A 23,855-nucleotide genomic window follows, 5' to 3' on the forward strand; every position below is an offset into this window, starting at 1 on the left:
ATTATAATTAAATTTAAATATAAATTATCATACAAAATCGACCTAATAAAGAAAAATTTATTATAATTTATATAATTTATACACAAATTTGACATATATTTATAAAGTAACTAATAATTTCAATTAATAATCTTTATTTAACATTATAAAAAACGGTTACTTTAAGTGATAACTTTTCAGTTACAACATAATTTTTTTGTAATTAAATGTGATTTCACAACAAAATATTACTTGTGACTAAAACATAGTATTAAATTATAAGTTATCAATAATTTAATTTTAGTCACAACAAATTATAATTTTTGTGACTAATACTTTTAGCCACGGACTTTTTAGTCACAACATAGTAATCATGATTTATAATTAGTCACAATTTTTTTTTATTTTTAGTCACAAATTTTGTTATGACTAAAAGTAAAAATTTTTGTAAGATGGATCTCACCTTTCAAAAGTAACTTTTCACGTAAACAGTAGTAGTATAGTGTCTAACATTAAGAGCAGACGTAGAAATTTTGTTCAGCAGAGGCAAAAAAGACATAGAAAATTAATGTGAAAAAAATATAAATTAAAAAAATACAAATAAAATGTAAATATAAAAATATATACGAAATATGTCACTCTAGCTCTATATATTAGGTTCGTCACTGTCTAATATCATTATGAGATGTGATTTGGTGAATAATTATACGATCTTTTATAATTAAGACTCATGTTTGGTTTTTATAAAATTTAATACTTAATTATACTAATAATAATACGACAGCTAAAAATTTAACTTAACAACATATTAATTAAATAATTAAAATGAAGAAGAAAACAAAATACTATTAACTTATTAAATGCTCTCATGTAATTAATAAGATGAGATATTTATGACATTTGTGATTACTATGAAGAAAAGTCATAATTTGATCAAATTGATAATATTGGTGATTCCATCTCTATTGGTTAGGATATTATTTTCCACATTTGTGAAACATATATTATCATCCCATGTGAGATGATACATATAATTCTATAATTAAAATTAAAATATATATAAATATTAGTGCATGACAACAAATTTAACTTTATTCAGTCAAATATAAGTTTTTAATAATTGTAGCATAATTAGATGGGAATGGATATGGGAAAGCCTTGAAAAAGAAATATATTAATTGTGTAAAATTAGGTAAAAGTAGGATTATGTAATTTCGTTATCAAAATTGGCCAACAATATATATTTATATATAGGTTTTTCCTTAATATGAATTAATTTACTCCCATTTAAAAGTTATTAATTAATTTGGAGAAATATGTTATATAAATATATATATAATATATATTACAACTTTGTATACATCCAACTTGTGTTCTCATAATTTACTTTACTATATTTATTCTTTTATGTTTAATCTAATCACATATATTAAATATTCAATCTTATTTTTATAAAAATTGCCGATTAGTTTAATTTTCGATAATTTTTTCTTTTAATGTAACTAACTTGAAGATAATTCATAATATTAACAAATGCAAGACAGTTTTATCATAATACTTTTAGATTGGTTATTATTAAGTTTTATTTTTACAAAAATCAGTTTATGGTACTATTTAATACTATTTTAAAAAATATAAGGTCTAATTTATCATTTAACAAAATAAAAAATCTAATCATAATTTTAATAAAACACAATTCAAAATAGTATTTACCCAAAAATAAAACACACACGAAACAAAACATTAAGATATCCCATGTTCAACTTTTGTATCCATGTGTTTTCTTACATTGAATTATCAATTCATGTTACAAGCATCTTCATGTATACAAAGTATTAAGTCATTAAATGTTGGATTTGGAAGTCTTTGTTGATTTTTTTTTACTAAAGATGCACATGCATTCTTACTTACCATGGAATTAGTTGGTATGGTTGGCCCAAAGAGAGTGTGTGGTAGGCCCAATGCCCAATAATTTTTGGGCCCAAAATAAAAAAGTAAAATATTAAATTACACTAACTACCTAAAATCGTACTTTTTTCTTATATGGATTTTGAATTTTTACAAGTTTTTTACTTTGCACTTTTTTTGAGAAAAAATTATAATTTTCACGTTGATTTCATTAGTAATAACATAAAAACAACAAAAAATAATAGGGCTATTTACAAAAATATAGGAAAATAAAGATAAGTTTTGATATATATGGCATAAAAACTTAATTACACTAAATATGACATTTTTTAAAAAAACTTACAAATATGGGAAAAAGTCTTGAGTAATGCCATAAAAAACTTAAAATTTGTGTTTCTTTTTATTTATTTTTTCTTTTTTAAAAAAATAAAATACTAAAATAAATAAAAAATGATCTCAACTATAGATATTATTTTTTTTTTACAGAAATTAAACTTGTTTTTTTTTATTTAAACTACTATTTTTTTTCTTTGTTTTTTTGTTAAGAACTAATTATTTCATTAAAAGCAACAGAGAAAAAAAAAAAAAAACCAGTTTCATCAACATCATCCTGAAGAAAAAACAATATAAAAAATTATAATCTAAAGATAATATAAACTTTAAAAATCAATTTCATCAACATTGAAAGAAACTATTAATTTCATTAAAAGAAAAAAAAATAATTTCATTATGTTATTAGAATTTTTTTTCAAGTTACTTTTTTATTATTTTGTTTCTAGGTTGGAAACTTACACTTGTATTTTGTTATTAAATTATTGGTAGGCATTATGTGTTGTTTTGATTATATTTGTGATTAGTATTTTTTTTTGTATATTTGTGTGTGTATGTTTTTATTTGATTGTCTGATGAAACTGGTTTCAATTAACTTTATTATTAACATTTGTATTTTGTTATGATTTTTTATAACGTCAAAACTGGTTTCACATGTCGAAACTGGTTTCACATGTTTTAACTATTCTGTAATGGGGTTGCTCAATTTTTATGATATTATTATATATTTTTTTGTTTGTATAAAACCAGTTTTATTATTGTATGATATTTGAACAACAATTTTTATTTTATTTTAATTAATCAGTTTCTGACATACATATTATTTTATTATTTTCATAACTGGTTTTTTTAAGTAATTAATTTTTTTTATTGTTGTTCATAATTGAGTTTTATTCAATTTTTTATTAATTTATCTCAAGAAACTGGTTTTTATTTGTTTGTTTTTATTTTGGTTGTTTTACTAACTGGTTTCTCACATTCCACTGTTTTTTTTTGTTATTCTTTTATGGTTTTTATTGCACTTTTGTCTCTTTAATTTTCTTTGTTTCTTTTTTTTTTTTCTCTTTGATTTTAATTTATGATTCTCTTTGTTATATTTGCTGCATATTGTATGTTTAAATTAACTCTAATTTTTTAGCAAGCAAATAAAAAATTAAATGCCAAAATAAAGAATGAAGTTAGAAGTTTGATTATTAGGTATTGATATAAAATTTATATGTTCGAAACTGGTTTTTAAATTTAGTATCGTTAATTTGTAAAAGTTTAGTTATTAGGCATTGTGTATTTTTTATTATGTTATTGTTGAAACTATTTTTTTTTTTTGCCTCTTTTAATGAAATAATTCGTTTATTTTAATATTGATGAAACTGGTTTTTAAAGTTAGTATCGTCTTTAGATTGTAATTTTTTTCATTATCTTGTTTGATGAAACTATTTTTTGTATTCTTTAAATGAAATTATTAGTTTCTTTCAATGTTGATGAAACTAGTTTTTAAAGTTTGGATTCTTTTTAGATTATGATTTTTTATATTTTTTTTTTCAGGATGATACTGATGAAACTGATTTTTTTTTTCTGCTGTTTTTAATGAAATAATTAGTTTTTAACAAAAAAAAAAAAACGAATAGAAGTTTAAATAAAAAAACAAGTTTAATTTTTGTAAAAAAAAATGAAATATAAAAATGTACACTTATTATATATATTAAGAGAAAAAAATTGAAAAAAAAAAGAGACACAAAGAGAAATTAGAAAAAAAAAATAGAGAGAGATAAGCGAAAGAAAGAAAAAAAAAAGTAGCAACTGACTTAAAAGTTGAAAAGAAAAAAGAGAGTCAAAATTGACTAAAAAATATATAAAAAAGACAAAAAAAAAAACTTTTTGAAGTTTCAATAAGTAAAAAAGAAAAAAAAAATTAATAAAAGTATAAAAGTAAAATGTTCTTGTCAAATTAAAAATGTAATGTTTGAAAAAAAAATGTAGTATTTCGTGTAAATTTTTCAAATAAAAAGAAACCCTAAAATGTAAGTGTAAAATAAATTAAAAAAATAAATAAAACTAATTAAGCTAAAAACAAAAACATAAAATATGGGATTGGATAATAAGTTTATAAAAATATGGCATATCAAATACCATAAAAAACTTAAATGTGAAAAAATGCCATAGAAAAGTAGCAAACCTAAAAATGCCATATTTTTCTAACTTTGTTATGAAATCCCATATTTCATGTAATTTTCACAAAATAATAATCATCTAGTTAAAATATGCAAAAGTACTAAAAAAATATTATAGATCCATATTTGTATAAACATTTTGTCATTTTTGGATACTTATAAAAATATTACAATAATATATATCCCAATAAAAATAAGAGTTTTTACAAAAATACTGAATTTTGGACAAAAGTTTACAATTTTACTGTCACACATAATTTTTTACAAAAATACTGTTTTTTTATAAAATAACCGTAAAACAACAAAACAGAATAATTACAACAATAGTGGAACAACTAAAAAATAACCGTGGAACAACAGTGGAAACTTAACACAGTACATAGTATTTTTGAAAAAGAAAATACAGTATTTTTGAGAAAAAATCTGCCCCATAATAAAAAAATAAAAAACTTAGAAATTTCAAAAACCCCATAAAAATATCCCTATCTGTTTCGGTAGATCCCCTATCTGTTTTCTGCAGCCAAAAATAAAAATATATATTTATATAAATTAGGTGAGTGGAGAAATTTGTTAAGTGTAGGATATTTAGGGTTCAACCCTAGTCTATAGAATTTAGTGCATTTTTTTATTTAAAAAAATAAAACATAAAAAGCTATGTTTTCAAACCTCAAAGTATGGGACACCCTAATTATTAGTTAGGGCAAGGCATCGCACTCTCCTCGTCTCACCTATAAACACATGATCACCCGCTTTTTCTTCTTTCCCTATTAGTGTGTCTCCTTACTCCTAACAGCCTCCCTTGACCCCCACCCCGACCCCCCGACTCCACACCCCCACCCCGACCCCCTGACTCCACACCCCCACCCCAACCTCCCGACTCCCCACCCGCACCCACCCAGCAAATTGACACAAGAAACGGTCCATGGCACTCGATCCTAAAAATGAGTTGCGCTTCACCAACTCATCATTATTGTTGTGTACAATAACTTAGATAAGAAAATATCATCAATTTCAACTCTAAAAACCAATTTAATCAAATGTACTAATATAATTGATCATCAAGTTTTATCACATTATGAATCATCTTCAAACACTAGAAAGAAAGAACATGTTCCCACACTCACTTTATGCCCATTCATTCATTTCAACTACCAATTGTTATCACAACAAATCTCCAAAATGGTATGACCAAATCAAAAGTAATATTAGTGAAAAAAAATTAAGAGCACATTAGTAGTAAATATTTAGAACATAAAGCATAAGATTTTAACAAAACTTATAAACACAATTATACATTAACTCCTAATCTATCAATTTATGATGGGATTTCCCATAAAAGAAGAGAAACAAATCTAAATCAGCTTTGGATCTTAATAGTAATGATTACGCTATTACACGAATCGTGTGAGAAGTAAGATCCGCCGAGCCGAAAGAGAGATTATGTTGCAACTTTGGTGGAGCCTTGTAAAAAATCTTAAGCTTTTTCACCACTTCGAGAAAACTGAACTCGATACCGGTTGTTGTTATCGTTGCATTGTAAAATGTTATGCCCCACCACCAATATGTTTGTATGTTCTGTTTTCGAACATGAAATCCCATTGCAGAGTTCATGAACACGCATCCATTTCGTCTATCAATGGGGAGTTTAGATCAACTCGATCTGTTTTTCGAGCATAATTTTCTTGCTCTGTTGTATTGTCTTTTTCTTTTGTTATGGTAGTAGGAAGAGTCTGAATCTCGACTCCAACTGTTGTTGCAGGAGTAGAATCTATTCGATTCGTTGCTGATGATGGTACATAGTCCATTGGATCGGCTGTTGTACATGGTGGAGCAGCAATCTGAGTTTTTCGTTGTGTGTCAGCTTCAACACTTTCATATTCCGAGAGAATGTCCATAAATTCATTGAGCAAACGCTGAACTTTTCTATTTGTTGCCATCGCGGGTAGAATATCTTCCCTTAAGAGTTTATGTTTCCTTATTCCCTGCAGAGTTCAAAAGAAAACCGATCAAATCCAATGTTTCAGGAGCCAGATGTAAAGGAAGTATGTCATGTCAACTCACAAGCACAAAAGGATCCCAAGCCAAGTTCTTCGGATCTAAAGACGTGGATTCAGCCATCCCAGTTGGAGGTCCGAGAAAACTCTCACAAACTTCTCGTAGGCGAGACTCATCTGCTTCTCTGCAAATGACAATAATTCATCAACATAAAATTGTTGTCTTGTTCGCACGTGGCCAATTGAACATACTTTCCCAACGAGCTAAACGGCGAGTAATAACGAACTATCATCAATAATTAAATTAGAAGATCACCTTGCCAAAAAGCGTACATACGACAGTAGACATTGACGATATTCCTTAGGAGACTTCAAAGCCAATGAAGAAGCCAACTGAGATTCTAAATGAGCTCGTGTCTGCACTCCATCGTCAGTCACCCTGCACCAACATTTAACCCGATAAATTCTCATGAAAAGATAACAAGTGACAGTGAAGACCTCATTAGCTAACAGATTCGAGTGAGAATATTCTATGCCTTGAAATTGAGCCGAAACAGATAACGTAGAACTGAAATAAATTGGTGACATACCTGCTCCAACCAGGCTTCCGGGCCAAATATTTTCTAACATCAACCTGCAAGGCAGCCAACTCGCCACTCTGAACTGAACTTAGATTCCACGAGCTTGCGAAATTTGAAGCAGGGAAACAATCATCTGCAACCCTCAACCAACACATGAGGCTCATGTCGAAAAGGAAGGCATGGCGAGTGGCAAGAACAACAAGTGGTGATCCAGATCTCGACAACTTTGCTGATATAACTTTGATTGACCCTGAAAAGGGTGCAAAAAAAAGAAAACAAGATAATTAGCAAGAAGCAGAATACAAAACTTCATCCCCGTAAAAATCAGATCTTTAAATTCCATAACAAAAGTTGTTTGTTACCTGCGTCTTTCGCAGATGCACTTGTGTTAGCAACAAACAAAGATGCCAACGAATCTTGAAGAAGACATTTCCGGTTGAATAAGTCCCATACATACATGGAACCTTTCTTTGTGACCAATAGCAGCTTCCAGCACTCATCGCAATCTATAAATGTTGCCGCGGATCCCATCATCATGGTTGGCATAGCACGTCTCCCACACTTCGTGTAAATCTTCTCAAACAGAAACATAAAAAGGAAAAAAATATAAACTTCAATTCATTCCTATCTTCGATATGATCATACATGAAATAAACACTGACGAAATGAGTATGACAGATACTACAGTCTCTCAAAGCACAATGTGCTAATCGGGAATTACTTAAAATCTTCTGTTGCACTCACTTCAGAGATTTTTTGCTAATTTTAACATGATACTAAAGATAGAATTTGAAACAACATGATGTACAGTGAAAAATTCTTAATCATGCTTGGAACTTATGGAGTTAAATGCTTTATAAAAAGAAGTCAAAAATGAGAATGCAGCAAAGGAATATAAGCAAATCGAAAGAAGTTAACAGAAGCAGAGGGTGTAGTAGATTATATGCCATTACCTGAAGGCATCCATCTTCAGACCCGACGGCCCAAAAGTTTGCATTTCCTGCTAAAACAGTGACATTGCCCGAGATCCTATCGGACCAAAGTAATTCAGACCCCCTTGTGCAATTAATTTCAGTTTCCTTCATGATAAATGTGCTTCCCAATCCAACAATGTCATTCAAAGCATGTTCCCGTTGTCGTGCTTCCAAGCAAACTGGAACGGCATCCTCCCCTTCCTTTTTGTCAAACACCCTAATCGAAATAGCATTACAAGTACCAGTTGAAGTACAGGCCCTAACAGTCCCCGACTGTTCCACATTTACGGTTCCATCTCTACCAGGAGCAGCAGAAACTTTCTCGATAACAAGACTCTCGGTAATTGTAGCCTTTGCAGTGACTCCAGACCGCTCTTTCAAATCCGGTGTTTTGCTAGTTGAAGCTCTTAGTGAGCTTTCTCTGACAGTAGAGTCAGCAGGAACCGGTCCGTTATCTTCCTTTCTGGGATCAGATGATGGAGGAGGGAACTCCAGTGCTTGGCATTGAGCCCCAGAAGAAATGTTATCCTGCTGAGGAGTCATTCCGACAGCTTCAGGAATAATCCTCTTTCTACCATCGGGTCGTCTATACTCCCTCTGTTTGACAGGACTTGCCATACGACGAGTAGATGTTGAAACTTTATTCAACCCGTCACCAGTACCTGCTCCAACTTTCTTCCTTTCATCAACCTGAGGCACAGGAGCCTTTGTTGCAAGCACAATCTCAACAGCAGGTTTTGTAAGTATCGGGTTTTGCTGAACATCTGAAACTGGTTTTTTGCTCGGGGCTTGCTTGGCAGAAGCAGCTTCAAGCAATAACTGTGCTGGACTTTCAGCCAAATTTGCCTGCCGACCTCTTACATCACCATACCGACTTCTTTTCAGTTCATCTAACTCGGAATCACTAAGCCTGGTGCCAAGTTCTTTTGACTCGAAATGGAAACTAGCCACTGAACCATCCAAGGAACATGCAAAAAGCGAGTACCCATCAGGACTCCTGTTTTCATGAACATGAACATGACGAAAACAATTAACCACATATACGAACAACGAAGAATAAATTCAAAGTGAAAGTAATAAACTTACCACGATAAATCCACAACACTTTGAGTAAAAAAATGCTTAGCAACAAAGAGAGGACGAGGACTTGCAGTTGTCCAAACAGTTATCGTTCTATCTTGACTCCCGATTGCAATTACATTATATGGTTGAGGTTCTTTAGCTCCAGCCTTTGAAGTCCCGTTTGCCCATCCAGCACTAGCAGTAGTTTTTGTTTCCTGAGAACTGGTGGCATTCCTACGGAACATAGAATGATTAAACTTCACCACAATTACGGGAGCATTATGTCCCAAAAAATCGAAGGTTGCAGTCCATTCCCCTCTCTCTAGAACAGGTGCTGAGTGCCTTGGTTTCTGGAACCCGTGTGTGGTGGTAATAAAATGACCACAAGGGGACCATCCAAGTCGCCTGAAAAAGGTAGATCCGAGCTGAAAGAACATAATCCCATTAGAGAAAGAAGAAAAGATGAATGATATAACTTCAGAACACGAACATCAAAATAGAACATACCGATTTTGTCCAGTGACCATCTGTTCTATGAGCAAGACTCCAGTCACTTGTTCGCCATATAATAACAGTCTTATCATCTGATTGACTTGCTACAAAAGAGCCAATGGGATCCCAGGTCACACCTTTGACCAGGCTAGAGTGACCCCTAAGAACAGCAGTGCAGATGCCATTGCTCATATTCCATATATGTACAGTGTTATCTAAACTCCCACTAGCCAATGTCGAGTCATCAGGAGACCAATTGAGATCCACCTACTTTACACATTGGATGCATCCCTAGTTAGACGATACTTGCAGGATCATATAGATATCAAGGACTTAAATAAACGGCACATAAGAAAATTAGTAAAGAGCGAATTCTGCCGTAAATTGGTTCAAGTAGAACAAAAATGACACGATCTTTTCAAAGAAAAACACAGTTTTTTTCTCATACATTGAGAATTAGATGCAATTTGTGTTCAAGTAATTCTTGAGTGTAAAAAACAATGACATTACCACATCAGCAGTATGTCCCCTCAAAGTCAATGTAACTTTCCAATTCTCAACATCTGGAGGCTCCCCGCTACCAAACTCGGTTGTCCCTGAACCAGGCTTCCTCTCATGAACTAAAATCACTTGATCGTCAGACCCAGACGCAAGATATCTACCATGCTTGGCCCATCTAACACAGTTGACAGATCCAAAGTGATCGCGAAGTGTTGCAAGAAGCCTTTGTGTTGATTCTTCCTTTTCCACATCTCTGCCCAGAGATTTCATGTTCCATATCCTGACCTGCAAATAAACATAGTATGGTGATTCCTCTGTTCAGTTTTGGAACAGATTACTCTTGAGTTTATATTGTCTTTTATTTCAACAGAAAAGAAGAAACAAAAGTTGCGGAATGTAGCAGAACAGAAGGCTTTTCAAAGGTGTTGACAATTCTCTAGATAAAGTGAGATACTGGGCAGCTGTTTGCTTATTCAACGACCAATGTGAAAGACATTACAGTTTTTATTTGCTGATTTAGCTAAAGATTGATGCTTTTTGTAGTAACTTAATTTCCGAGTCTAATCCTTATCGAACTTCCTTGTGTTTTTTTATTCTTTTCAAATACGAATACAAGTTCAGTTTTTTCTCGAAAGATATCGAAGAAATCAAACACAAAGCATGGAAAACTGAACACCAAATACAAGTTATGTTTCCAAAATCATAACTTTAATAAAAATCTTAATAGCAATTCCATAACTTTAAATGTTCTACATTTCAACTATTAACATCAACCAAGCAAAACCGAAGATATGAATCATGATAAACATTATTTGCTTGATTTGAATGAATCAAATATGAAAAACACATACCTTATGATCACCCCCACCAGTAGCAACCCTAAGCCCACCAGGTTGAACATCAATGGAGAATATTTGCATTCCCTCATGTCTTATCCAACTAGGTTTCTCAGCAATCATCGTATTCCACCTGTAAAAAAAGCACCCTTTTTGATCAATGCAATAAATACTTTTTTTTAAGAACCCAAAACTCGAACAAACACAAATTCAAATTCAAAGTCTTCAAAAAGGGAATGAAAAATTGAGATATCGAACGTGAAATAAATCCCAATAAATACACTTTTGAGTAAAACCCTTAATCACAAACCACAAAAGGGATTGAAAGTTGAAAGCTTTAACAGTCAAACACAAACCTAACCTAACCTAAACCCTAAAACCAAAAACCCTAATTGAAAGTTGAGAGCTTTATCTCAAGAATTAGAGGAATGTGATTAATGGGTCTTTAGCAAAGACTTCACCTTTGCTCCTCAAACTGAAAAATCAAATTAAATTTCTCAAATTAACTAAAAAAATTAGAGATTCAGACATAAAAACTAATCAAAAAAGCTCGACCCGGGAGAATTGAATTGGCTCAATCGATAAGAAATTGAACAAAAGCTCAGATCAACAAGACATAAGAACTAATGAAAACACTCACAGCGACGGCCACCGTCGACGGCGGTGGCGGTTTGGGGTTGAAGTTGGGTAAGTGAAAGAGACTGATATTTCAGTTGAGTAGTGAGGCTGAAGAAAGAGACATCTTCATCAGACATGGATGAACACTTAGTTTCTTTCTTGCTCAAAACTCCCTCATTTTTCTTTTATTTACTTTTTGACCCCTTAACTTTATATTATTTTAACTTTTTTTTTGTAAACATTTATGTACTTTTATTTGCACCCCATCAAATTATAAATACACCCAATTATTAAAAAAAATATAAATTTAAATAATTTTTAAAAATTACTCTTAATATTTTTTTAAAAAAAATTCTCACATTATTTTATGTTAATTTTAATACTTATTTTAATTTTATTTTCATAATTTTTTCTAACTCATGTATATATATTTTTTTTATTCATGTATATATATATTTTTTATTTTTTACTAAGAAAATTTCATAAAAAAATTTATTTTAATTTTTATGTCATAATATTTAAAATGTAATTTAATTTTATTTGATAGTTATATTTTTTAAGTTTATAAATTGGAAGAAAAAAGTTGAAAAAATTTAGTATAACTAAAGATATAGATTTTATATTAAATTCAAATTATTAAAATAGGGTGTCTTTAGAAAATTTTGGGGTGTAAATAAAATTTCCTTTACAATTTTATATTTATTTTAGAAAATTGTTATTAGACACTAATACTGATGAAATTTATCAAACTGTAAAATAATAAAAATAAAATCTAGTAAATTTTTACATGTATTAAATTGTATTTTTCAAATATTTTAAGCGTTAAAAATTCTTTCAAAAATTATTTAAATTTGTTAAAACATAATTACTTTCATTATCTTAAATGTTATTTATTGTTCTCAAGAAAATTTAAATAAATATGTTTTAAAATGCTATATTAATATATAAAATTTTATATTTATTGATATTTGTAGTTATATTAATTTAGAATATAAAAGCTGGTTTGATACGTTATATTAGATTGTATTGTATTGTATTATATTGAATTATTTTTATATAATATTTTGTTAAATTTTAATTTATACTAAAATATTATATATTTAGGTACCTATAAAAATTAATACTACACATAATTTTATATAAAAATATTACATAAAATATAATTTAATATAATACTATAAAATACAACACCATGTAAAACGAACCCTAACATATTAATTCTCTAAATAAAAACTTTGAACAATTATCTTTAATTTTATTAAATGTAAAATACTAAAATTGATAATATATTTTGTCCAAAAAAAATTAATAAAATATATAATATCCATCTAAATTATATTATATATAATATTATAACTATCATTTAATAAACTAATTATTTGTTCAATCAAAAGATAAACTAATTATTTATTTTTTAAAAAAAATATCATAATAAATACATATTTTCCCACCAATTCTTTTTTTTTTTTTTGATAAGGTTCCCACCAATTCATTGATATAAATATCATATATGACACTTGGTCCAAAGGCCTTGAGTTGGAGAAGAGGATACCAAAAACACCATGAATTTCTCTCGAACAATTCTGTTAAACCAAACTCTGCTCCATAAGTCCTTATTGGGTTCTCATTCCCAATCCTTAAATATCAGACATTTCTCTTCTCTTAAAGAAATTTGCCACCATTCTCAAAGTGTCCACCACCTGTTTGATAAAAGTCCAAGAAGAGACCTTTCAGATTACAATCACTTGCTTTTCGATTATTCCCGCGGTAATCGGAACAAGGAAGCACTTAATCTCTTTGTTGGTCTTCATAGTTGTGATTTTCCAATAGATGAGTCCACTCTTTCTTGTGTATTAAAAGTTTGTCATTGCTTGTTTGATCAAGTTGGTGGTAAACAGGTTCATTGTGAGTCTATAAAATCTGGTTTTGAGGCAAATTTAAGTGTTGGGAATTCACTTATTGATATGTATATGAAAACTGAGTGTGTTGGTGATGGAAGGAGAGTTTTTGATGAAATGGGGTTTAGAAATTTTGAGTCTTGGATTGCTTTGTTCACTGGTTATGTCAAAAATGGATTGAATGATCTTATACCTGATTCGTTTTGTCAAATGTTTGCTAGTGGGGTAAAGCCTAATCCTTTGACATTAGCTACTGTTATTGGGGCTGTGGCGAATCGAGGTTTGGTTGAGGAGGGAAGTCAATTTCATACATTGGTAGTAAAGAATGGCTATGAGTCAAGTACATTTGTATGTAACTCTTTGATTAATATGTATTCGAAATCGGGTTTGATAAATGATGCTAGAGTTGTTTTCGATAGTGTGGAGAATAAGGAGGCGGTTACTTGGAATAGTATGATTGCAGGGTATGTTACAAATGGGCTTGATCTTGACGCTTTTAAAATGTTTCATTGGATGAGTGTTGTAGGTGAGAAGTTCACACAACCGGCATTTGCTTCTGTAATTAAGTCTTGTGCTAAACTTAAGGAATTGGGTTTTGCTAAGCAACTTCATTGTTGGGTTTCGAAAAGTGGATTGGGATTTGATCATAATATTAAAACAGCCCTTATGGTGGCTTATAGTAAATGCAGTGAAATGGATGATGCCTTTAAGATTTTCTCGACGATGAAAGGTGTTCAGAATGTGGTAACTTGGACTGCTTTGATAAGTGGTTACTTGCAGAACGGTGTAACAGAGCGAGCAGTGGATTTATTTTGTCGAATGAGTAGGGACGGTGTGAGGCCGAACCATTTCACTTATTCTACAATCCTTATGGCTCATTATCCGATGTTTATACTACAAGTTCATGGACAAGTTGTGAAAACAAACTATGAGATATCATCAACTGTTGGAACTTCTTTGTTAGATGCTTATGTTAAAATGGGGAATGTTAAAGAAGCTGCCAAAGTTTTTGAGCTAATTGATGAAAAGGACATTGTGACATGGTCAGCAATGCTAGCTGGGTATGCTCAAATGGGTGAAATGGATGGAGCTGTACAAATTTTTCTTCAGTTGGTGAAGGAAGGGATTAGACCGAACGAGTTCACTTTTTCTAGTGTGATTCATGCTTGTGCCGGAACTTTAGCATCTGCAGAACAAGGTAAACAATTTCATGGATTGACAATCAAATCAAGATTGAATAATGCTTTATGTGTAAGTAGTGCTCTCGTTACCATGTATGCAAAGAGAGGAAATATCGAGAGCGCTAATGAAGTTTTCACAAGGCAACGTGATAGAGACTTGATTTCTTGGAACTCGATGATATCTGGATTTGCACAACATGGTCAAGGGAACAAAGCTCTTCAGATATTCGAGGATATGCAAAAACAGAAACTCGAAATGGATGGTATAACATTCATTGGCGTGATATCGGCTTGTACTCATGCAGGCTTAGTGGATGAAGGTCAAAGATACTTTGACATGATGATTAGAGATCATCACATTAATCCAACAATGGAGCACTTCTCTTGTATGGTTGATCTATACAGCCGAGCAGGAATGCTTGAAAAGGCGATGGATATCATAAACGAAATGCCATTCCCTGCAGGTGCAACTGTGTGGCGAACGCTCTTGTCTGCTTGCCATGTTCGACGCAATTTAGAGCTAGGAAAAATTGCTGCAGAAAAGCTCATTTCGCTTCAACCTGAAGACTCAGCTGCTTATGTACTGATGTCCAACATTTATGCAGCATCAGGAAACTGGCAAGAGAGAGCTGTAGTAAGGAAATTGATGGATGAAAGAAAAGTAAAGAAAGAAGCCGGGTATAGTTGGATTGAAGTGAGAAACAAAACCTACTCGTTCGTGGCTGGTGATCTCTCACATCCTATGGCAGAGCAAATCTATTCAAAGCTTGAAGAACTAAGTATTCGGTTAAAGGATATGGGTTACCAGCCTGACACGAATTATGTACTTCATGATGTTGAAGAGGAACACAAAGCAGCCATTCTTTCTCAACACAGTGAAAGGCTAGCGATCGCTTTTGGCTTAATTGCTACACCTCCGGGAACTCCCATCCAGATTGTTAAAAACCTTAGAGTATGTGGAGATTGTCACAATGTTATCAAGTTAATATCTTTGATTGAAGAAAGATATATTGTTGTAAGGGATTCAAACCGCTTTCACCACTTTAAGAACGGTGTTTGCTCTTGCGGGGACTATTGGTGATGCTCCAATCTTACACCATTCTCTTGTAGAAGGATGGTAAGTAGGATGGAAGGTTAGTATAACAATTCCTCTATGACTAGTTTGAATGTGTTTCATGCTTAATGATTAGCTTAAGGAATACTAAGGCATTTAGGGAATCAGTCTGATTCTATCTCTGTTTATTCCGTTTGAAGAAAGGAAGGATCCATGTATCTTTAAAAAAGAGAAAAAACTTAAGACCATAACTTTACATTTCAAATTTTGGCTCGGGAAAGTCTAATAGAATTCTTTTATTCCGGGTTATACTAATGAGACTAATATTAAGGCGTAACGAAACTTTGCACTTGAAAATGTTTTTGCCTTTATTCTTTTGTTTTTCTCTGATAGACCCCAGTATTAGTATGGTGAGGTTGAGTATAGCAAATAAAAGAGATGTGGCTAAGTGCATTGAGGAGAATTGAGTGGTATGTAGAATAGTATATATAGGTGAGTTAGTGAATAGATAAGGTACGCAATGTATTAAGTGAATCTTTATTTGCATCAGAAGGGCCTAAGAGCTCCTTGTAATTGGATTTCTCATACATTTGATATATTATTCCTATTATTTTGCTACTGTTTTATTGTGTGCTTGAGTTTGGAGTTTTCGATTCTTATCATTCTCATCGAACGAGTCAAATTGCCATAAATTCATGAATATATGATTTTAAGTATCTTTATGGATTTATTGTCAATTGCATTTGGATGTTATGAAGTATTTGTACTATGAATTCAGATATGAAAACTTGCAAAGTATTTAACTGCAATTAAATTTCAGGACAGTTGCATAATGATTTAAATTGATAGATAGATAGATATTTGTAATTGTTTTAATCTCTAACCAATTACAAAACCAAATTTTCTAGCTCATGTTCTATAAATTGATAACCGAAATCGCTATGAACCACTTGTTCTCATGATTAAACTACATTGAGGGCGATTGGACTCCTAACATTATGGATACCATTACTCCATGTCAAAGCTCCAAACACAAAGCTTCCATTGCTGCTCGCCATGGGGGTGAGTTTGACTTTAAAGGTCTTCTTTTCCCCGGCATTTGTAAACTTCAGTTTAGTTGGGTAAACTACCACATTAACACCCGTCGGGGAATCCACACATGGAACATAGACAGTTGAACCATTTCCATGATAAGTTACAGTCCTGTAAAGAGATAAACTTCCATTGAGACTGGACACACCGATTGAAGGATAGTTAAAGTTGTAGGAAGGTATTGGAGGATTCTGGCAATAGATTATATGTCCCGTGAGGTTTTTCAGCTGTGAAGGGCTTGCACCGGTGCTACATAGAAAATCTATAATGTCACGAGAATTAAAATCGTATATAAGTCCAGGATCTATAGCTGCAACTGGGTTTATGTGTCCTGATCCATGATCGAAAGGTGTGGCTTGTATGCCATTTGGATCTCTTCCAATGAGGCGTTTAGTGTTATCGAGGACAGTTGCTGCAACAACAACAGAAAAAGAATACAAATTTATAGCTCATTCAATCACAAAAATGATAAAGTTGCTATCTTTATAATCACTGCTTTAACCTGTTGTCATTATTGCAGATTTTATGGCTGCAGGACTCCATGAAGGTCGGTAGGATTTTATAATGGCTGCAATTGCAGATGCATGTGGGCAAGACATGGATGTCCCGGAGATTATGTTGAAATCAACAGACCTTCCACCAGTTGATTCAACTGCAACGGGAGACCATGCTGCTAAAATGTTCACTCCTGGTCCTGTAATATCGGGCTAAAGAGGAATACATATAGTTGAGTACATCATGTTGAATTGCTTAAAACTAAAATGAAATTTATTTCTAACTTATATGACATACTTTGATAATGTCTGGACTTATAATATTTGGTCCTGCAGAAGAGAAGGCTGCCACTTCGGGTGCTGGTTTAGTGTGTAGAATTGTTTTGGTTCTACCGATTTTAGCTGTTGGATTCCTGTGGAGTAGAAATAACATCATCATCATCATCATCGTCGTTGTCGTCATCTTAGAATCATCATCTAGTATAGTATGTTAAGATTGAAAACTCACTTTGATGTCTTAATGTAATCTTGAAGCTCTATTGCTGCTTCTTGACCAATCAGAGTAGCGGGGATGACAAACTGAAAACCGACATCTTTGAGCACAGGATCTATGAGGATCATTCCAACTCCACCGCCTTGTTGTACAAACAAGCCCTTTTCTCTTCTGCTATCGGTGACAGCCTCGAGAGTGCACACCACAATTTTCCCCTTAATTAAGTTGCTATCTAGAGTATTGTTATTGCAAAAGCTGAAAGACAAGGCAAAACAAATCGAGCTTAGAGAAGAAGGGAGCTTTTCGAGCCACTGAAACTATTAAGGGAGCTTTGGAGACGAAAAAATACCTGGCGTTCTCACTTGGGATACCTTTGGCAGCTGCAGCACTCCCATCGATCAAGCTGAAAAAGCCGTCCATCTTCAGTGGATTTATAGATGAACCCTGAAACCACAACATTCAGTTTTTTCGGTTAACAACATGTTACTTAGTTCAACAGCTCTGTTTCGACTTTTGAGAATGCTAAATTTACCTTTAGAACTCTTGAATTTCCTAGATAGACATTAGTAGGGAACTCTCTATCGACAGTGCTTGCAGCAACAGTGAAGATCCAAGGAGCAACATTGCTAGCAGTGCTAGGAAGACCGGAATTTCCAGCAGAAGCAGAAACGAAAATCCCTTTCTGGAATGCATGGAAAGTTCCAACAGAGATGGAATCTTCAAAATAAATCGGCTGAGGAGGATCAGGACCGAGCGAAAGAGAGACTACATCAACTCCATCATGAATTACATCATCTAGAGCAGCGAGAATATCTGCATCGCTACATAAATCAAACCAACAAGCCTTGTAGATAGCAAGCCTGGCACTTGGAGCACCACCTCTTGCTGTGCCTTTTGCTATTCCGAAATAGCTGACATTGTCAACCACTGATCCTCCTATTGTTGAGGCTGTGTGTGATCCATGACCATCACTGTCCCGAGCTGATCGAAAGAAGGGCTTGCCAAAGGATTCAAGAGCACCGAATTCTGCTTCGAATCCCTTGTAATAGAACCTAGCTCCTATGATTTTCCTACAGGTATGTATAGATCACTTTTATTAACTTTCTTATTCCAATGAATTATTCACTAAGGCTATGTTTGGATGTTGGATTTTTGTTCGGAAAGAAAGAGCTATTTTTCATGTTTGGTATGGAAAAAAAGTTGACTCAACAAAATCTTTCATATCAAACATCAAATATTGATTATTTTTTTCTTTCACTCGCCAAAATCCCAAAACATAGCCTAATTGTTCATCATAGGAAAAGGTTTAATACCTGTTGCAGTCGGCTAGTGTAAAATTCTCGCCGGTAACACATTCTCCCTTGAATCTTTTCGGGACAGGGCCTAATCCCTTATCACTAAAGCTCTTTGACTCTGGCCAAACTCCTACATAACATGTCAACAGTTTCAAGATTAGGGAAAATGGAAAGAGTTTATGTATATGCAAGTTAAGCATGAAAGTTTCTAGACATACCGCCATCAATAACACCAACGATGATGTTTGATTTCGAGTCCATTGATAGGTGGTTATATTGGTTTACAGAATCTATAGCAAGAAAATCCCATGAATGTGTTGTATCCAACTTCTTCATCTTGCTCACAAAAACCGAAACCACTGCCTCATTCTCTGCAGCAACATACACAATCAAAACCGAAAACCATACCAAATGAACAACTACATTCTTAATATCAATGCATTTTCCTGCCATGCTATTGCTGAATTTTTCATTTCTGTTTTCTTCTCTTAATTGCAGTTTCGATTATGTATATTATACCTGCAAGTAGTTGAGCCTGCTCGGGTGTAAGCTTGGCCGAGAAACCTTGGAAACTCTTACTGTAATGGTGAAGTGATAAAGCTTGTGCTTTCTCAACACTGAAAAAAATGATTCAAAAAGGCAAGTTTTAGTATGCATTTGAGTTTGTATCTATACATATATATGTATAAATATATTTATATGATAGTAAAGGGTTTATTTGCCTTCCAACAACTGAAGCAAGAATCTCATGGTTTGCTCTAATGACAGCTTCTGAGTTGGGATGGGAATGATGACCCACATAAACAATGTAATGCTGCAAATGAAACAACAAAATATTCAACAACTTTATGATCGGTTAAAGACTTAAATAAAAGCTCAAATTATACATTTCTCGGTCTTTTAGCTAAGACCAAGTGCAGTATCTGTTCTTATCAGTTCAATATCTGACATGTATGTAGCTTGCTATTAGGAATTTCGAGTGTTGCCTATGCATTGCACTATTGCATTGGCCTGGCGCAACCCAACCGAAAAAGAAAAAACAAATAAAAGCTCGAGTTTTTATTACCTTAGTGTTTGAAGTAGCTCCAATCAACAATGAAAATCTTATGAAAAACAGAACAAGGGTAAGAATTGTTTTGTGAAACTCCATCATGTTTGATATAATATGATTTGATATGAATGTGTTATGATTGATGCATTATTATGTTTATATAGTACATAACATTTGTATGTAATTAAGTTAAATGAGTTATTATAACATAAAAAAAAATCATAGCCGGCATTATATTCATGAGATGAAAAGTGTTTACATATTCATATATAGCCGGCTTTTGTTGTTGTTTTTATGTTGTGAAAAGTTCAAACATGGTAATGAGGTGGACAATTTTCTAGTTTAGTTAAGCCATTTGGAATAAGGCATTTATTAATGTATTAAATATATTTATATATATATACATATATGTATATATGTGTGTGTTTATTTAGAGATACTTACTTAAAAATAATAGGATATAATAATGGCATTTCATAATAATATGATTTGAATTGTTATGTTGTAGTTCTTGTCTCACTCTTGCCTTTGATAAAAAAAATGATAATTATTATTAGTTATAATTTTCTTTAGCATGATTTTTGTTTTTCTTATCCACTCCTTATTAATGGATTATTAACACTCAAAGCATCTCGAATCGCATATTAATACTTATTTTCATAAGAGTAATTTACGGTCTAAAATTAAGTTTGCAGATAAATATCTACATTTAATTTTTTACAGTAATAATATTTAAGTTATATTTCTAGAATTTCTGTAGTTACTTGACTGTTAAGTTTCAAGTTATTATCCGTGTTATTTTTTAATTAGTATATTTAAATAAATAAAAAATAAAAATTGAATGATCTGGACCAATCAGGAACCGTCATGTGGTCATCGACTCGACACTTAACGATCAGGTACTTACAAAAATTTCAAAAATATAATCTAGGTATTATTATTGTCAAAAATTAAATTTAAGTATTTATCAGCAATCAGGAGTTAAATTTAAATATTTATGCTGTAAATTACTCTTTTATTTATATTTTTTGTTAAAAATGTTTAAAAAAAAAACTATTTTTTGTAGAGTGAGTAGGGAAAATTCGAACTTGATAATTTTATTTTGTGAAGATTGGTGTATTATCATTAAGTTATGCATGTTTGAAGAAAATAGTTAATAAAAGTGTTAAAATAACATTTTGGTTTATAAATTTTGAATTTAATGTTAAAGTGTATATTACTATCATTTAAAAATCTATACCAAACCAATTTCATTGTAACAAAATGAAATCCTCAAATAAATTAAATTTATTACATATTAATCAAAATAGTCACTATTCAAATTAAATGTCAACCACAACTAGAGGAATTTTTTTGAAGAAGGCCTTTAATATTTTTTTTTTTTTTGAACAAATAAGAACACTAAATCTAATTTGAATCTTGAGCCTCAAATCTTACTCTTTCTCTTTCTACCATGCACATAAGTTGAGCTACCAGAAGAAGAGCGACAAGCGTACAAAGACCCACGGTGTTAGTGGTGGTGGTTTTGACTTTCAAGAATTCAAAATAGTCGATTTTTTGGCATTTTTAGTTATAGATACACTTTGCAAAATTTTTACATAACTTAAAAAAAATCGAAAATTAATTTGAAAATTTGTAAATATGGAATTGTGATGGGCTCAAACAGATTTTAGAAAAAATATATTATTATACATAATTATTTTTTCTAAAATATTAATTCTTCCACCACTAAGTAATGAATAATTTGCTAGATATCTTATAGTATTTTCAATATTTTTATATCAAGAGAGAATAGTAATAGGTGAGAAAATATCTATGTGGGAGACTCCCTTTGTAATATGTATATACAAATATATATTATTTATTTATGGGCATGAAAATTTGTATTTGACATTTTCCTATTTGAAAGATGTTGGATGTTAAGTTTGAGTGAAAAAAATTGATTTGGAACTCTAATCAATCGTAACCATTCACTTGATTTTGTCAACTTTTCTCATTAAGACATTCAATGACAATTAATAAACTTAATTAAAAATTAAAAAATAATTTGTGACATAAATATTTAAATTTAATTCGCAATTGTAAATAAATATTTACGTTTAATTTTTAAGAATAATAATACTTAAGTTATAATTCTGAAGCTTCTGCAAGTACTTGATCGTTAAGTGTCAAATAAATTACCACGTGACAATCTTTGTTTGGTCCAAGTAATTAAATTTTTATTTTTATTTAAAATTTAATTTAAATATACCAATAAGAAAATGGCATGTGGCTAATGACTTGATACTTAACGGTCAGGTACTTACGGAAGTTCCAAAAATATAACTTATGTATTATTACCGTAAAAAATTAAAGGATTTATCTGCAATCGAGAGTTAAACTTATATATTTACGCCACAAATTACTCAAAATAAAAATTCAAGTGCAAACTAAATTTAATGTATTTTGTAACTTAATCCAAAGTATTCGGAGAAAGCAAAATGTTTTTTTAAAAATATAGAATTGTGCTTAGTGAGATTTTTCATATTTAAAATTATGTACAACCATATTTTTATAATTTTTTTTTTGTTATTTTTTTGTTTTTTTAAAATTATCCCTAAAAAAAATTATATCAAAAAACTCAATTAATTTTTTTAGTCAGCCCCCAAATGGCCTGAGACGTGCCTAGTTGTCTAGAACAATGATGATTATTGTACGTTGTTTGATTCTCTTGCCTTGCCATCAAGAGGGACCTAGATACTTATCATCGTGCTTCTGGCCAAGTGCTAAATTTGGACAAATCAGTGTTATCTTTCTCACCAAACACAATTTGAGTCGCTCAAATTTTCTTTCATCGGCATCTCTTCATGCCTATTTGTGAATGCCATCAAAAATATTTTAGGTCGCAATCTTATTCTAGAAGAAATAAAAAGGAATTGTTTAGCAACATTAAAGAGAAAATTTAGTTGTTGAGGGTAAAAATGTGACGAGACCGCCAACAGCCGTGAGTAGGATTTGGGGATTGAGCTTGAGTTTAGGGTGTATTCTCTGTAGAGAGTTCATGATCCCCTCTCAAGTTGCCTACGTACCCTTATATAAGGGATCAAATGCCATCGTAGTTCAGTAGGAGGGTAGAATAGTCATTCCATTCCATTATTCAAATGTATTCACCTATCGTTATGGGTTGTACACTCACTTTCCCGTGGATACTGATCTATGACCTAGGATAGTGGAAATAGTTGTAACCGCCTGAGAGTAGTGTAGTCCATGAATCGTGGGCATAACCGTTATGAGGCTAGACTTGCTTTTAATGGGTTGTGTAGCCTACTTTCGTGGACTGACCACGTAATTTAAATAAGCCCTCATGTATTTGGACTTACCACTCCTTTCTCAGTAGGTCTAAAGAATTGTTATGTGTTGTGCAACCCATAATCAAGTGGGCTTATATGGTTGGTTGTACATACCATATACATTGCAATTTAACTAAGGCCCACTCTATAATTTGGGCCCTTGGGTTTTCTTGTGCAGCCCATGAAGGGAGTGGCTTGTACAAACAACCTAGTGGTCATTAGCTATGGCTTATTCAATTGAGCCAAGATCTAATTATAAATTTTACCCTTACACTTATGCACACTTGGAATGAGAAATTTTTTTCAACAGGGGGTCGTGAAGTCCTTCTCAAAGCAGTGGTCCAATCAATTCCTACATATGCCATGAGTTATTTTCGTCTACTAGATTATTTTTGTAAACAACTTAAGTCAATGATGACTAACTTTTAGTGGGGTATGACTGAAAACGGTTTGAAAATCTATTGGCATTCTTGAAATCTTCTTTGTAAAACTAAAGCAGATGGAGGCACGGATTTTTGTTCTTTT

At 31.9% G+C, this 23,855-nt stretch overlaps 3 protein-coding genes and 1 pseudogene across 4 annotated transcripts; 2 read left to right on the plus strand and 2 right to left on the minus strand.

Moving 5' to 3' along the window:
• Positions 1 to 5,567: 5,567 nt before the first annotated feature.
• LOC115719035 (protein HIRA) lies at positions 5,568 to 11,619 on the minus strand. 2 transcript variants are annotated; one of them, XM_030647917.2, is made up of 11 exons: positions 11,466 to 11,619; positions 10,841 to 10,958; positions 9,999 to 10,274; positions 9,504 to 9,755; positions 9,021 to 9,421; positions 7,914 to 8,931; positions 7,323 to 7,533; positions 6,970 to 7,210; positions 6,696 to 6,818; positions 6,447 to 6,564; positions 5,568 to 6,367 (listed from the first exon to the last, which is right to left on the minus strand). In XM_030647917.2, exons 2-11 carry the CDS (start codon positions 10,946 to 10,948, stop codon positions 5,993 to 5,995), a joined length of 3,123 nt encoding a protein of 1,040 aa, XP_030503777.2. In that variant the 5' UTR covers positions 10,949 to 10,958; positions 11,466 to 11,619; the 3' UTR covers positions 5,568 to 5,992. The 2 variants fall into 2 exon arrangements, with proteins under 2 accessions (XP_030503777.2, XP_030503778.2); XM_030647918.2 differs by lacking the exons at positions 10,841 to 10,958; positions 11,466 to 11,619 and having other exon boundaries at positions 9,504 to 9,758; positions 9,999 to 10,140.
• Positions 11,620 to 12,928: 1,309 nt separating this feature from the next.
• Positions 12,929 to 20,233, plus strand: LOC133034610 (pentatricopeptide repeat-containing protein At2g27610). Its single transcript, XM_061109731.1, has 5 exons — positions 12,929 to 15,655; positions 17,189 to 17,394; positions 17,499 to 18,731; positions 19,449 to 19,589; positions 19,719 to 20,233. Exon 1 carries the CDS (start codon positions 13,006 to 13,008, stop codon positions 15,601 to 15,603), a length of 2,598 nt encoding a protein of 865 aa, XP_060965714.1. The 5' UTR covers positions 12,929 to 13,005; the 3' UTR covers positions 15,604 to 15,655; positions 17,189 to 17,394; positions 17,499 to 18,731; positions 19,449 to 19,589; positions 19,719 to 20,233.
• LOC115719085 (subtilisin-like serine-protease S) lies at positions 16,539 to 20,103 on the minus strand. Its single transcript, XM_061108980.1, has 11 exons — positions 20,017 to 20,103; positions 19,673 to 19,764; positions 19,470 to 19,567; positions 19,169 to 19,321; positions 18,969 to 19,080; positions 18,188 to 18,731; positions 18,005 to 18,099; positions 17,671 to 17,910; positions 17,461 to 17,575; positions 17,171 to 17,375; positions 16,539 to 17,080 (listed from the first exon to the last, which is right to left on the minus strand). Exons 1-11 carry the CDS (start codon positions 20,101 to 20,103, stop codon positions 16,539 to 16,541), a joined length of 2,283 nt encoding a protein of 760 aa, XP_060964963.1.
• On the plus strand, positions 19,834 to 19,975 carry LOC115721518 (U2 spliceosomal RNA; annotated as a pseudogene).
• Positions 20,234 to 23,855: the final 3,622 nt, after the last annotated feature.

The sequence above is a fragment of the Cannabis sativa genome, chromosome 2 (genome assembly GCF_029168945.1).
Source record: "Cannabis sativa cultivar Pink pepper isolate KNU-18-1 chromosome 2, ASM2916894v1, whole genome shotgun sequence".
Lineage (NCBI taxonomy): Eukaryota > Viridiplantae > Streptophyta > Magnoliopsida > Rosales > Cannabaceae > Cannabis > Cannabis sativa.

Bases quoted from the DNA above. Each gene is read 5' to 3' on its own strand.
- LOC115719035 (XM_030647917.2), bottom strand. From the start codon at position 10,948: ATGATTGCTGAGAAACCTAGTTGGATAAGACATGAGGGAATGCAAATA. The intron at 9,756-9,998 runs GTAATGTCATTG...TGTGTAAAGTAG, and splicing joins GGGGACATACTGCTGATGTG to GTGGATCTCAATTGGTCTCC. The intron at 7,211-7,322 runs GTAACAAACAAC...CACCCTTTTCAG, and splicing joins TGCATCTGCGAAAGACGCAG to GGTCAATCAAAGTTATATCA.
- LOC133034610 (XM_061109731.1), top strand. From the start codon at position 13,006: ATGAATTTCTCTCGAACAATTCTGTTAAACCAAACTCTGCTCCATAAG.
- LOC115719085 (XM_061108980.1), bottom strand. From the start codon at position 20,103: ATGATGGAGTTTCACAAAACAATTCTTACCCTTGTTCTGTTTTTCATA. The intron at 19,568-19,672 runs GCAAATAAACCC...CATTTTTTTCAG, and splicing joins CTTGCTTCAGTTGTTGGAAG to TGTTGAGAAAGCACAAGCTT. The intron at 19,322-19,469 runs GTATAATATACA...ATGTTGCTGCAG, and splicing joins GCAGGCTCAACTACTTGCAG to AGAATGAGGCAGTGGTTTCG.